The sequence below is a fragment of the Oncorhynchus keta genome, chromosome 24 (genome assembly GCF_023373465.1).
Source record: "Oncorhynchus keta strain PuntledgeMale-10-30-2019 chromosome 24, Oket_V2, whole genome shotgun sequence".
NCBI classification, from domain to species: domain Eukaryota; kingdom Metazoa; phylum Chordata; class Actinopteri; order Salmoniformes; family Salmonidae; genus Oncorhynchus; species Oncorhynchus keta.
Window position 1 is genome coordinate 47,783,836 of NC_068444.1, and position 14,794 is coordinate 47,798,629.

The following is a 14,794-nucleotide window of genomic DNA, read 5'->3' on the forward strand; positions in this document are numbered from 1 at the left end:
GGGACATCCCCAGGTGGTAAGGGTAGGTAACAACACATCCGCCACACTGATCCTCAACACGGGGGCCCCTCAGGGGTGCGTGCTCAGTCCCCTCCTGTACTCCCTGTTCACTCATGACTGCATGGCCAGGCACAACTCCAACACCATCATTAAGTTTGCTGATGACACAACAGTGGTAGGCCTGATCACTGACAATGACAAGACAGTCTATAGGGAGGTCAGAGACCTGGCCGTGTGGTGCCAGGACAACAACCTCTCCCTCCCCGTGATCAAGACAAAGGAGATGACTGTGGACTACATGAAAAGGAGGACTGAGCATGCCCCATTCTCATCGACGGGGCTGCAGTGGAGCAGGTTGAGAGCTTCAAGTTCCGTGGTGTCCACGTCACCAACAAACTATCATGGTCTAAACACACCAAGCCAGTCGTGAAGAGGGCACAACAAAGCCTATTCCCCCTCAGGAGACTGAAAATATTTGGCATGGGTCCTCAGATCCTCAAAAAGTTCTACAGCTGCACCATCGAGATCATGGTTGCATCACTGCCTGGTATGGCAACAGCTCGGCCTCCGACCACAAGGCACCACAAAGGGTAGTGCGTACGGCCCAGTACAAACTGCATTATTGGTTAAGGGCTTGTAAGTAAGCATTTCACTGTTAGGTCTACACTTGTTGTATTCGGCGCATGTGACCAATAACATTTGATTTGTCCTGCTGGACCTAAGTATACAAAAATGTATTTTAGAAGAAAAAAGGGAACTATAAAAAAAGAAAATAGAAAAAAATATTTCCAACTGTATATTATGTGCTTCATTCATATGGTATGGATTATAAGAGCACGATAATTGAACAAGAGTGACAAACTGTACTAACAATACACTTCCATAGGACTTCCTCAAGGGTTAGATGATATACAGATTTTCATCCCGTTCCTGTACCTTATGGTGTTACCGGCAGTGCACACACATTTTTGGTCGCACAAAACAAATTTAGGCAGCAGGGATCTTGATCACGGAGGGGATTGATTGTCTCTACTATAACCAAGTAGGTTGATCTAGTAAGGTAGCCGATTAGTTAGCAAGTTAGCAAACCAAATGCATTGCTGGAGCCCTGAGCTGGAGATAACTATCTAAGAGGTGCCAAATAAATTAACTTCTAGTTAGTTATAAGCAGTGTGGCACGCACTCCCAAAGCACCCACAAGGTCGGGTTCCCCAACCCCCGCATAAAAAAATAAAAAATGGTATTGAAAATCATTCTGTTGGTATTTCTAAATACCCTGGTATACCATATATCAATATAAGTACCGATAGGATTGATAATGTGAGTGTGAACAGAACACGTGTAGCGGCCACAGGTTTAACGCACAGTAATGTGAGCCCAACTCTACTTCCATAAGGGTAAAGAGACTATTATTACCAAGGGTAGTAGAGAGTATTCATCCTAGACAAAGACACACACACATCCTCCCTGTGCTGTGATCTGTGTTGCGATCCTCTCTATAAAAGGATCATAGGGTCAGTGATGGTGATGTGTGCCAGTGGTGGACAAAGCAAGGGAGCACTTTCCCTGAGGGACCATTGATAGTAGTACACCCTACACAGATGGCTGAGTCTTAACACTGCTGGAGCCACAATGGCTTCACAGCAGGAGGCTCCTTCCGTCTTAAACAATCACGCTTGGCTCTTCCCTCCTCCAGTTACTTTTCTCTCCATTCTGTTCAATAGGCCTATCATGACACTAATAGCCGACCGTGTCTGCTTGTCAATGAACCAGCACCCATAGTCTCTCTCTTGTCTTCTGAAGCACCCAGTATAATCACAAGGGTGGTTGGACTTGGCTAAAGGACCATTACGGAAATCAATAGGTTGTTGAGGATGAGCCAAGCGGAGAGAAGGAAAAGCAGCGATCTAAGGCATTGCATCTCAGGGCTAGAGGCGTCACTACAGACCCTGCTTCACAACCGGCCCGTGATTGGGAGTTCCATAGAGTGGCGCACAATTGGCCCAGCGTTGTCCAAGTCCAGGACCAAAAGGCTTCTACCCCCAAGCCATTAGACTGCTGAAAAATTTATAAAAATCGCTACCGGACAATTTACATGGACTTGACCCCCACCCCATACACTACTGCTACTCGCTGTTTGTTTGTTATCTATGCATAGTCACTTCGCCCCCACCTACATGTACAGATTACCTCAACTAGCCTGTACCCCTGCACACTGACTCGGTACTGGTGCCCCCTGTCCATAGCCCCATTATTGTTGTTCTTATTGCGTTACTTTTTTATTTTAGTCTACTTGGAAAATATTTTATTCTTCTTGAACTGCACTGTTGGTTAAGGGCTTGTAAGTAAGCATTTCACGGTAAAGTCTACACTTGTTGTATTTGGCTCATGGCTCAAGTTCGATTTGATTTGGCCAGGGTAGGCTGTCATTGTAAATAACAATTTGTTCATAACTGACTTGACTAGTTAAATAAAGGTTAAATAACTATAAAAGTTATCCATTACACACGCTCACTTTTAAAGACACATACAGTGGCTCATACTTGGTCACCCCATCAAATCAATACGTCAATGACGAGTCCATTCATTCCAGTTTATCAATGTTTCACGGGTTCGAGAGACATTGGGCTAGGGGACTAGGTTGTATTGAACCAAGATAATCATGTTGATCAGGCCCAAGCTGGAGATGACAGGAGAAAAGACAAAATGGGGAAAAGAGAGGGATGAGAGAGAAAAGGTGGCTCACATTATGACCAGTGAGAGCAGCAAGATAGCACAATAAGTAACAGGCTCTGGGTAGGTGGAAAGGCTGGAGGTATGGAAGAGAGGTCAGGGGAGGGGATGTCTTGGGCTGCAGCACTGCTCTATGTGCATGGCAGAGGCCTCATTACCTGTACCTCACTGCATCTCCCAGTGGTTGGTTGGCAGGCGGGCAGGCAGAGAGCACCACAGGGATGCAGGGATCGACACAGAGGGAAACTAGGTCAGATCCAGCTCTCACACACATTCATAACACACACACAGTCAGTCTAAAGCCCTCCTCTTCCATCACTCCACCAACCAACCCCCCCAGGCCGCAGGGTAAGGAAATAAACCAAACAGAGCAGGACTCTCTACTGTCCAGCTTAAACAGTATGTGTGTGTTAATCTAGAAAATATGTGTAGTGTGTATGTATAGGTGAGCATGTGTGTTTGGGGACTGTAGTCAAATGTAAGAGTTTGTGACAATACACACACACACACACACACACACACACACACACACACACACACACACACACACACACACACACACACACACACACACACACACACACACACACACACACACACACACACACACACACACACGCGCATTGGGGAATTACATGCTGCATAACATTTACGCAGGAGGAGCAAAAAAAAAAAATCTTTGCATATGTTTTTGGATGGCAAATTAGTGTTTGTATGGATGACTGGAATTGGTGCTCTGCATAGTTTTACATGACAGGAATACTATCCAATCCATCCAATCCATAGTGTATAATGATGGAGACTGATTCATTCATGTCTGAAACAAGATGAGCTTTAAAAATACTCTCCACCCCCTTGTTTCTCCTCTCACACAGTTTCTGCCTCTCTCCAGCTCTCTCCCACCCTCTCTCTCTCCCTCCATCTCCCCCCAGAGGAGATGAGTCGTTAGTATTCTCAGGCAGCAGTGTTATTATTGGACTAAATATCAGACAAACATGATTTGGCTGGTCGCTATGGCAACTGCATCTGCAGCACTGCACAGGGACGAATTGGAGAGGAGGAGGAAGGAAAGAGGAGAAAAGGGGAGGGTGGAGTGAGAGCTAAAAACAGGGGAGGGGGGTGTTAGAGGGAGGGATATAGAGATAGAGGAAGAGATGAGATGGGAGGGGAGAATGACTTCCTCAAGTCTGAAATATTGGATTCAGCATAAAGGGTGACCTTGATGGGGTAGGTAGAAAAAAGCACCAGCTAGCAGCACACACACAGCGCCTCTGTCTCTCTGTTTTAGTGTCTTGAATGATGATGGTGATGCCATCTCCAATTACACAGGAAAGTGCAGTACCGCACATTTGTTCACGCAATGCAGCACTTTGAATATTCCTCACGCTTCCCTCGTACTGTAACACAAACGTAATGGATCGTCTTTCTCCGGAGAGGAAAACAGATCCCAACGTATCTTCTCACGGATTCCTCCATTAAAGCTGAGCTTCAAAATCTAAAATCGCTTTCACAGAATAAAAAAGGGAAAATAATAATAATTTACTACATTTCTATAATGCTTTTCATAAGAATCTCAAAAAGGCTTGAAAAGCAAAAAAAACAAACAAGAAACACATCAAGTCTTTGAGCGCACGCATCCTCCAAAGAAGGAGAGGGACAGCGGCTCGATCAGGTGGCTGCCGTGGCTCAGAAATGCAATTCTTTAGAAAACGATTTCAAATGTTGATGTACTGGCACTGACAGAGAGGTTTCATGCTGGAGTTGAATGGAAGAGGACAGAACCCTGATATATATATATATGCCATTTAGCTGACGCTTTTATCCAAAGCGACTTACAGTCATGTGTGCATACATTCTATCATGGGGTCAGACAATGATGAGGACAGCCCAATGCACAATGGGAGCAGAGGATGTATCAGAGCAAATCGGGGATCTGCCACATAGCTGAGAAGCAACACATAATATAATAACGTGTGCCATTTCGCAGGAGCTTTTATCCAAAGCGACTTACAGTCATGCGTGCATCTCTTTCGCTCTCTGTCTCTCTCGCTCTCAACTGATCACGTAACCCTGCTGCCCTGACAAATCTGGGCCAACCTCCAGTCTGTGCTACACATAACAAGGAAGTGACGCGGCAAAGAGGGAGAGAGAGAACAAAGGAAGAGAAAACATGAATAAAGATGAAGGAAGTAGGTAAGTCCACAAACTGGTGTCTTCGTACAGTATCTTTCCCTAACGGTCATAAGAGAGTGACGCCTTCCTTCTCATTATAGGGTTAGGCTGAGCCCAGAATAACATCACACACACATCATATGCTTTTTGGCTCTACATATAACGGTCTCTCCCTCCATCGCCCGTGTCAATACTGTCTGGAATTTCAGTAGTCACTGTGGACAACAGCAAGACAAGCTGCCACAGAAAGCCATTTTCTGAGATCCCAGTAGATCAAACACAGCATTACACAACAATCTAGAACACTTACACAACTCAGTAGAATTTTCTCATTCGATTGGTTTCCACTGAAGCGCTATTTATAGTTTACAAAGGGCAACAAAGTGAAAAGTTCCCATGTACTGTAAGTAGGCTTAAAGAACCCATTACTCCTGCCAATAGTCGACCAATTAGTCTACTCCCTACACTCAGTAAGATATTGGAGGGTATTGTGAGTAGACAAATGTGGGAGTATATGGAAAAGAATGATCTGATTACAGCCAATCAGCATGCTTATCGCAAAAACCATTCCTCTACCACTGCATTGGTTGACATAACTGACCAGTGGCTTAATGCTATGGATAATGGCAGGTTTGTAGGTGTACTATTTTTAGATTTCAGTGCAGCATTTGATTTAGTGGATCATGAAATTATTTTGACAAAATGAATGCATTATGGTTTTAAGGAGGTAGCATTGAATTGGGTACAGTGATATCTAACAGACAGGAAACAGTCCACCTATATCAATGGTTCATTTTCTTCCCCTAATGTGTTATACTGTGGAATACCACAGGGCAGCTGCCTTGGGCCACTTCTCTACTTAATATACACCAACGACCTTCCCTATGCCTTGGTTGAAACTCAAGCTACTATATTTGCAGATTATACTACAATTTATGCAGCAAGACAATCGGTTCAACAGGTACAGCAAGCTTTGCAAGGAGATTTGGAGATTATCAGGAAATGGGTTTGCCAAAACAAACTTGCTTTAAACACAGAGAAAACCAAAGTTATGTTGGTCTGTTCAACTAGAAAAAGGCCAAAACAGCATGGGATACAATTAAGTATGGGAGGAGTACACTTGAAGAAGTGACAGAAACCAAACTACTGGGAGTGCAGCTTGACAACTGCTTCTCATGGTCGTCTCAAATAACTAATCTATGTCAAAAAAATATTAAAACAGCATGCATAATCAGAAGGATAGCTAAATATTTACCAGGGAAAATCCTTCAGCAAATAACACAGGCATTGGTTGAGAGTCAAGTGAACTATTGTTCGGTGGTCTGGGGAAATGCATCATCTAGTGAAGTTAGGAGGCTGCAGAATGCACAGAATAAAGCAGCAAGGATTGTTTTAAGGCGGAGATATGGTTCTTCTGTTGCAGTCATGGGTTGTTTTAAGGCGGAGATATGGTTCTTCTGTTGCAGTCATGCGCAGTGTTCTTGGTTGGTCATCAATCCACAAGATAATTGAAAAAAACATGCTTATCTTATTTTATAATATACATCATTTAACATGGCCAAGTTCTATTCACAATGGTATTCAGTTGGTAAGAGACAGACATTCCGTAAATACTAGGAATAGATTGTCCACCATCTATGCGTTATCCAGACAGAAAAAAGAAATGGGCAAAACAACATTTCGATTTAGAGCAATAAAGAAATGGAATAAATTAACTGAGCAAACTAGAAACCTTTCAATATATAAGTTTAAACATTATTTAAAAACAATTTAAATATAGTATATAGAAATGTTGTGGGACTATAGTAGATGAAGAATCAATATATTTATTTGTATTTTTTAGATGGAGTATTTATTGGGTAATCATGCTAGTGTATTATGTATGTTTGTAATAGTGTGTTATATGTGAAAGTGTGTTTGTATTATAAATTGTATTTTAATGTTAAGGACTCTTGGAAGATTAGTCCAAATGGGGACTAAAAGAGGTCCTAATAAAATCAAAAGTAGATTTGTAATGGATACTGATTTTATGCATTGCAGCTTTTTCGCTGAGTTACTGATTTACCTTCACAGTTATAATTCCAGAGAGAAATTAAGTCTCAGCTGAATAAACTAACATGGAGGCCATTTTTATGACGGGTGTGAACCAAGGGGTATGTGTTCGATCCAGTGAGACATAATTATCAGGTAACATTAAGCTGAATATTATGCAAATGTAATGTACAATGTCTTCAAAAAGGTATTCATACCCCTTGACTATACTGCACATTTTGTTGTGTCACTGACTGATTTCAAAATGGATAAAATATTTACACACAATACCCCATAATATCCCATAGCATGGTGGTGTCACTGTCTTGCTATGGTAATGTTTTTCACCAGCAGGGAATGGGAGACAAGTAAGGATATAGGATACAATTAATGGAGCCAAATGCAGGCAAATTCTTGATGAGAACCTGCTTCAGAGTGCAAACAACTAGATTGGGGCGTAAGATTTACGTTGGGAATACTTACATAAATGAATTATTTCTGTATTTCATTGTCAATAAATTTGCTAAAAAAACAACTAAAAAAAACATGTTTTCAGTTTGTCATTATGAGATATAGAGTGCAGATGGGTGATTTTTTAAAATTTAAATTCAAACTAACAACATGTGGAATAAGTTAAGGGATATGAATATTTCTGATGCTATTGTACAGCGCATATGGAAAGTGTTCAGACCCCTTTCTACATTTTTAAAAACTTTACAGCCTTATTCTCAAATGGATTAAATATTTTTTCCCCTCATCAATCTCCACACAATACCCTATAGTGACAAAGCGAAAACAGGATTTTTTTCCTGAAGAAGACAGTGGGCTCCATCATTCTTAAATGGAAGAAGTTTGGAACCACCAAGACTCTTCCTAGAGCTGGCTGCCCGGCCAAACTAAGCAATCGGCGGAGAAGAGCCTTGGCCAGGGAGGTGACCAAGAACCCGATGGCCACCCTGACATAGCTCCAGAGTTCCTCTGTTGAGATGGGAGAACCTTCCAGAAGGACAACCTTCTTTGCAGTACTCCACCAATCGGGCCTTTATGGTAGAGTGGCCAGAAGGAAGCCACTCCCCAGTAAAAGGTACATGACAGCCGGCTTGGAGTTTACCAAAAGGCACCTAAAGGACTCTGACCATGAGAAACAAGAATCTCTGGTCTGATGAAACCAAGATTGAACTCTTTGGCCTGAATGCCAAGCGTCACGTCTGGAGGAAACCTGGCACCATCCCTACGGTGAAGCATGGTGGTGGCAACATTATGCTGTGGGAATGTTTTTCAGCGGCAGGGACTGGGACACTAGTCAGGATCGAGAGAAAGATTAACGGAGCAAAGTACAGAGAGATCCTTGATGAAAACCTGCTCCAAAGCACTGGGGGGGCGAAGGTTCACCTTCCAAAAGGACAACAAACGACCCTAATTCGACTAATGAGTTGCTGATCAAGAATGGTATCTGTGTTTGTGTGTGTGCTAGTGTGTGAGACTGTGCTATCCACATCTTGTGCGTGTGTGTGTGTGTGTGTGACAGATGTAGAGCGTCTCTCCCCCCTCTGTCCCAGGAGTGAAGTGTGTGTGGTGTGGTGTGGTGTGCTGCAGTAGCAGTGGCTGCCTGGTGCGAGCTGTGTGGGGTGCATGTCAATACAGCAGAGGTCTGGGCTAAATATAGACTAGAGCCCATGCAAGCTTTCACATTGGAGCAGCGCATCTCCTTAAACATTGCATGTCTCCTCTTCTGAGATGGATGGAGGGGGGAGAGAGGAGGGGGGATAGAGGAGGAGGGAGGAGAGAGGAGAGGGGGCAGAGGGGTGGGGGGAAAGAGAATGACAGATTGGTGGGGACAGAGAAAGAAAGAGGAAGAGCAAGAGAGAGAAAAAGAGCTGGAGAGTGGGGAAGAGAAACAGATATCGGGAAAGAGGTGAGAGGAAGATATAGAGGGTGCAAAGACAGAGAGAGGGAGTTACAAAGAAGAGGGATGACAATAGGGGAATGACAAAAAAGGGAAAAAGGTTGAGAAAGAAGAAGGAGAAGGGTGAGGGAGGAAGTGAGGCCATGGGGATATAAAAGCCTCTGGACTATTTATGAGTTTCTAAACAACTGTGGCGCGTCACAGGGGATAAGAGGGTTAACGTGGAGCAGAATTTGCAGTGTCTGTTTTAACTCTCAACAGATTTGGCCATGACGCCTTTTGAGAAGCTACTCCTAAAATGTGACAGTGTTGGCATTTTTTGTTGTTGTTGAAACTTGTCAAGTCACAAATTCAATCTCAAAAGCAGACTTTTTGAGGGGACAAATTTTGAAAACCCCCAGGAAAACAAGATGCCATTTTGTAAGTTGGAACCAAAACAGAGTTATTTGGAATGGGGCTTAGGCTCAATGACACAGTCACACCGTTTTTCCAATGCTGTACATTTGGAGGATAAAAAGCCAGCCATTGACTCTAGGTCCCTGTGTGTGTTGTAAACTGCTACAGAGCTCTGCATTATGTGGGCTGTGCACCACGCTCAAGTGGAGATAAAGGTTAAATCTACATCTACCGACACACACCACACACACACACAGCCATTTCTTGTGCCCATGTTTCACTGTGATGGATGGGCTTCTATAGGAAGCACATGGAGAGTCAATAAGAGGGACCCTTGCCATCTGTCACTGTGAGCCTGTATACAATGAGACAAGATATCGTCGACGATGCGCCGTGTTCAGGCACATTCACACACAGATCAGACCAGTTTTAGACCAGACCAAGGATATAATAAAGCAGCATGGCTTCAAAATAAACTTGGTTAACCCAGAACTAAGGTTCACGTAATTGGTCAGCTGCTCGATTAAGTCTGTAAATGTTAAGGGAAGTGGCACGAGGAGCTCCACCCTCTCTCTTTTCAAAGTCACGGGCCGAATGTCCCCTCCCCTTCTGAAAGATGCAAACACCTGCGAAAACCGGGAGTTTCCCCACCAAATAACCAGTGAGGAAAAACCCCAAACACTGGAACTACGCTGCTCTAATCCTCACATCCCATTCAGTCCCGGCAGATTCTCTCGGTTTACACGCAGGATCTTTCCACGAGAGATCAGCTTAAATATAATATATGCCGCAAATCATCTATCATACATTACTGAATTATCGCACAAGCCCCAACTTAAAGCTCAGTGAAATGATCACAATGAAGCCTTGCCCGTTTTCTCCATTCTCCTATATCCACTTAAAGATCATTTAAAAAGCAGAACAGTATGCTATAATTTTACATGTACAGTACCCTATCAGATGGGGCAGTATAGCAGTTCCAATCTGCTACCTGTGTAGTTTTTCCAGGGGTTGACCGAAGGGACGGTAAGTAATAATGTACTTCTCTCCGCAATATGTGGGAGACACACAGCTGGTCTGTACGATAATCTCCACCGTCTGCACCATGCGCTTCTCTGGGAGAATGCGCCACACAAGGAGGTACTGGACTTTGCTTTGAGGAGAGGTACTGCATAGTTTGCTCCCAGCACATACATACAGTATATTTTACTGTAGACAGACACAGAACATCGCACACATGTAAAGACAGAAGGACGCAGGCAGGCAGATAGACAAAACGAGAAGTAGAAAGACCTGCCCGACTCACCCAACGGACTTACCCACTGACCCGACCGTCCAACACAGACAGACAGACAAACACACGCATGACACACACACACACACACACACACACACACACACACACACACACACACACACACACACACACACACACACACACACACACACACACACACACACACAGGTTACCTTTTGAAGTGGCTGAGAAGGGTGCCCACCAGCTCTCCGATGCGGCTGTCCCCAGCAGGCACCATCCCCTGTAGACACACCACTAGGTCCCTGCTGTCCTTAGTGTGGAACACCACCAGCTGATCCTTACCTGGGGACACACTCACCCCCGTCACCTGAGAGGACAGAGAGAGAGGACACACGCGCAGACACGCACACGGGCAAGCGCACACACACAGACAAGCATACACACGTGCACGTACATACAGACAAAACACCACGGGAGTTTGAGTTAGCATGGCTCAATGGACACAGCAATAGACTAGGGGTTCTCACACTGAATTAAAACTGTAATCCGTCATCCGTCATTTACTCGCTAAGGAACGGGTGCAGGGGGATTCTGACATGGTCCTATATAGTGATGAGGGAAAACTTGATACAGTTACATATCGGGATATTATTTTTGACAAGATCACAATCTTATTTTTGCGCTAGTTGGTGTACCTGCGCCAAAACTCATAGCTCGTTCTCCATCTTTTGAAATTTGTTTTCAGCACTTTTATTTCCATGACTGATCAAAACTAATTTTCTCATGCGCTCTCTTGTCCCTCTGCAGCAGACATATGGTGAGCAATATGTTTGGAACATAAAAACGCAATACAATTCCACTATTGAATCACAATACATATAGAGTCGTGAGAATCGCAATACATATCGTATTGGCACCTAAGTATCGTGATAATATCGTATCTTGAGGTCCCCGGCAATTCCCAGCCCTAGCCCTTCACACAGACTGCAATGGACGAGTAAAACCCCAAGGTTATGTGTGCAATGTTTGTCTGCTTCAAGGGTTAATGGTCCTGATAATGTTTTTTTTAACCAAACATAACATCTCTAAGGAAGATAATGACAAGTAGAGTTTATTGTGCATCTGCTTGGGATTACTCTTTTTCAATTCCTTCCCTTTTTCCTACACCCTTCCCCCGCGAGTCCAGGTCCCATTGAGCACAGTGTAGACCCTGGAAACAGCCAGGGGAGTCAGACACATTATCCCCTCAGCCCAGAACTGCAGGGGCACCATACTGGGAGAAAAATAATCATTATTCAATCTCCATCAGGTTAAGTAAATGTGACACCGCCACCACGGCACCACGCATCGAGGTGTGAACAACAGCTAGCTGCTTTACCAATAGCTAAATAACAGAAAGCAAAATGAGCCCCGTGGTTAGAAACGATTTCAACAGGTATACCCCAACACCACATGCTTGTGTTCATGAGAGCAGTTTACGAGGGTCAGTACATGAAAGGGTACAGTACATGAAAGGGTTAATTGATCGAAACAAGCCTGGTTGCTTTTTAATGAGTGTTCGAGTTCTCATAGCGATACTGATGGTACTGCAGCGAGTGTCCTGTTCGGTACACCTTTGGTCTATTCTTGAGGGAGACGAGTCTGTCGTTACGTAACACAGACGAATCCCAGTGTTTTCCACAAACACATAGAGTTGGAGTAGTCAGCCAAATAGAAAAAGTAGCCAGCCAGGCAGAACAAGCTCTATTTTGCTGGCCTCTGGTACATTCTAATGCTAGATTGTATCAGGAAATAACACTGATCACATTTTTTCCACGCTTTACAGTGTTAGTTTAATCAGCTGTTGTAAATATGATATACTGTAAAACACAGGAAAAACTTAATTTTGACTGCACTTTTAAAATAATCCTGTACGAGTCTGTCGACTTCCAAAGGTTTCAAGCTTCTTTTTATGAGGCATTTTCTCAGCCATCTGTAATACAGGTATGATTGAAGAAAACAGCAGATGTCAAAACTTTGATTAAATCTGTAGACCTACAGATGTACGTGGCCAAAAGTATGTGGACAGGGGCTCGTCGAACATCTCATTCCAAAATCATGGGCATTAATATGGAATTAGGTCCCCCCTTTTGCTGCTATAACAGCCTCCAGTCTTCTGGGAAGGCTTTCCACTAGATGATGGAACATTGCTGCAAGGACTTGCTTCCATTCAGCCACAAGAGCATTAGTGAGGTCGGGCACTGATGTTGGGCGATTAGGCCTGGCTCGCAGTCGGCGTTCCAATTCATCCCAAAGGTGTTTGATGGGGTTGAGGTCAGGGCTCTGTGCAGGCCAGTCAAGTTCTTCCTCACCAATCTCAACTAATAATTTCTGTATGGACCTCGCTTTGTGCACGGGGTAAAACAGGAAAGAGCCTTCCCCAAACTGTTAACACATATTTGGATGCACAGAATCGTTTAGAATGTCATTGTATGCTCTAGCATAACGGTTTCCATTCACTGGAACTAAGGGGCCTATCCTGAACCATGAAAAACAGCCCCAGACCATTATTCCTCCTCCACCAAACTTTACAGTTGGAACTACGCATTGGGGCATGTGGCGTTCTCCTGGCTTCCGCCAAACCCAAATTCCTCACTCCAGAGAATGCGTTTCCACTGTTTCAGAGTCCAATGGTGGAGAGCTTTACACCACTACAGCCAATGCTTGGCATTGCGCATGGTGAGCTTAGGCTTGTGTGCGGCTGCTCGGCCATGGAAACCAATTTTCAATAACCTCCCAATGAACAGTTATTGTGCTGACGTTGTTTCCAGAGGCAGTTTGGAAGTCGATAGTGAGTATTGCAACAGAGGACAGAAAATGTTTACCACTTTGCGGCTGAGCGGTTGTTGCTCCTAGACGATTCCACTTCACAATAACTGCACTTACAGTTGACCGTGGCAGCTCTAGTAGGGCAGGAATTTGACGAACTGACTTCTTGGAAAGGTGTCATCCTATGACAATGCCACATTGAAAGTCACTGAGCTCCTCAGTACGGACCATTCTACTGCTAATGTTTTTCTATGGAGATCGCATGGCTGTGTGCTTGATTTTATACAGTTGTCAGCAACAGGTGTGGCTGAAATAGCTGAATCCACTCATTTGAACAGGTGTCCACATACTTCAATATCTTTGAAATGATCCTAACCTAAGCATTTCATGACTGGGAATAAACAAATAAGGGCGTTGATAAGAAAACCAGTCAGTATCTGGTGCGACCACCATTTGCCTCATGCAGCACGGCACATCTCCTTCACATACATTTGATCAGGTTGTTGATTGTAGCCTGTGGAATGTTGTCCTACTCCTCTTCAATGGCTGTGCCGAATCTGTGACATGTCTGGTGAGTATGCAGGACATGGAAGAACTGGGACATTTTCAGATTCCAGGAATTGTGTACAGATCCTTGCGACATGGGGCCATGCATTATCATGCTGAAACATGAGGTGATGGCGGCGGATGAATGGCACGACAATGGGCCTCAGGGTTTGGATACGGTATCTCTGTGCATTCAAATTGCCATCAATAAAATGCAATTGTGTTCAATGTCCGTAGCTTATGCCTGCCCGTGGCATAACCCCACTGCCAAAATGGGGCACACAATGACATCAGCAAACCTCTCGCCCACACAATGCCATAATTGTGTCTGCAATCTTCCCAGTACAGTTGAAACTGAGATTCATCCAGCATGCCAGTGGTCATAGAAGGTGAGCATTTGCCCACTGAAGTCGGTTACGACACCGAACTGCAGTCAGGTCAAGAACCTGGTGAGGATATACAAGCACAAAGATGAGAATTCCGAGACAGTTTATGAAGAAATTATTTGTTTGTGCAAATTTCGCTAGTGATAAGGCCGGGTTTGGAGGTCCTGGGCTGGCGTGGTTACACATGGTCTGCGGTTGTGAGGCCGTTTGGATGTACTGCTAAATTCTCTAAAACGGTGTTGGAGGCAGCTTATGGTGGTGAAATTAACTATCAATTATCTGGCAACAGCTCTGTTGAACATTTCTGCAGTCAGCATGGCAATTGTGGGCTCCCTCAAAACTTGAGACATCTGTGGTATTGTGTTGTGTAATGAAACTGCACATCGTAGAGTGGCCTTTTATTGCCCCCAGCACAAGGTGCACCTGTGTAATGATCATGCTGTTTAATCAGCTTCTTGATATGCCACACCTATCAGGTGGATAGATTATCTTGGCAAAGGACAGATGTTCACTAACAGGGATGTGTCTAACATTTCTGGGCTCTTTTATTTCAGCTCA

The 14,794-nt window shown here is 44.0% G+C and overlaps 1 protein-coding gene across 2 annotated transcripts in view; it reads right to left on the bottom strand.

The window, feature by feature from the left end:
- Window positions 1-14,794, bottom strand: part of LOC118357647 (unconventional myosin-Id) — a 115,016-nt gene that overhangs the window by 23,333 nt on the left and 76,889 nt on the right. For both annotated transcript variants that reach the window (XM_052478407.1, XM_052478408.1), the window contains exon 21: window positions 10,709-10,863. In XM_052478407.1, the coding sequence (XP_052334367.1) occupies window positions 10,709-10,863 (155 nt within the window). The remainder of the gene's footprint in view (window positions 1-10,708; window positions 10,864-14,794) is intronic.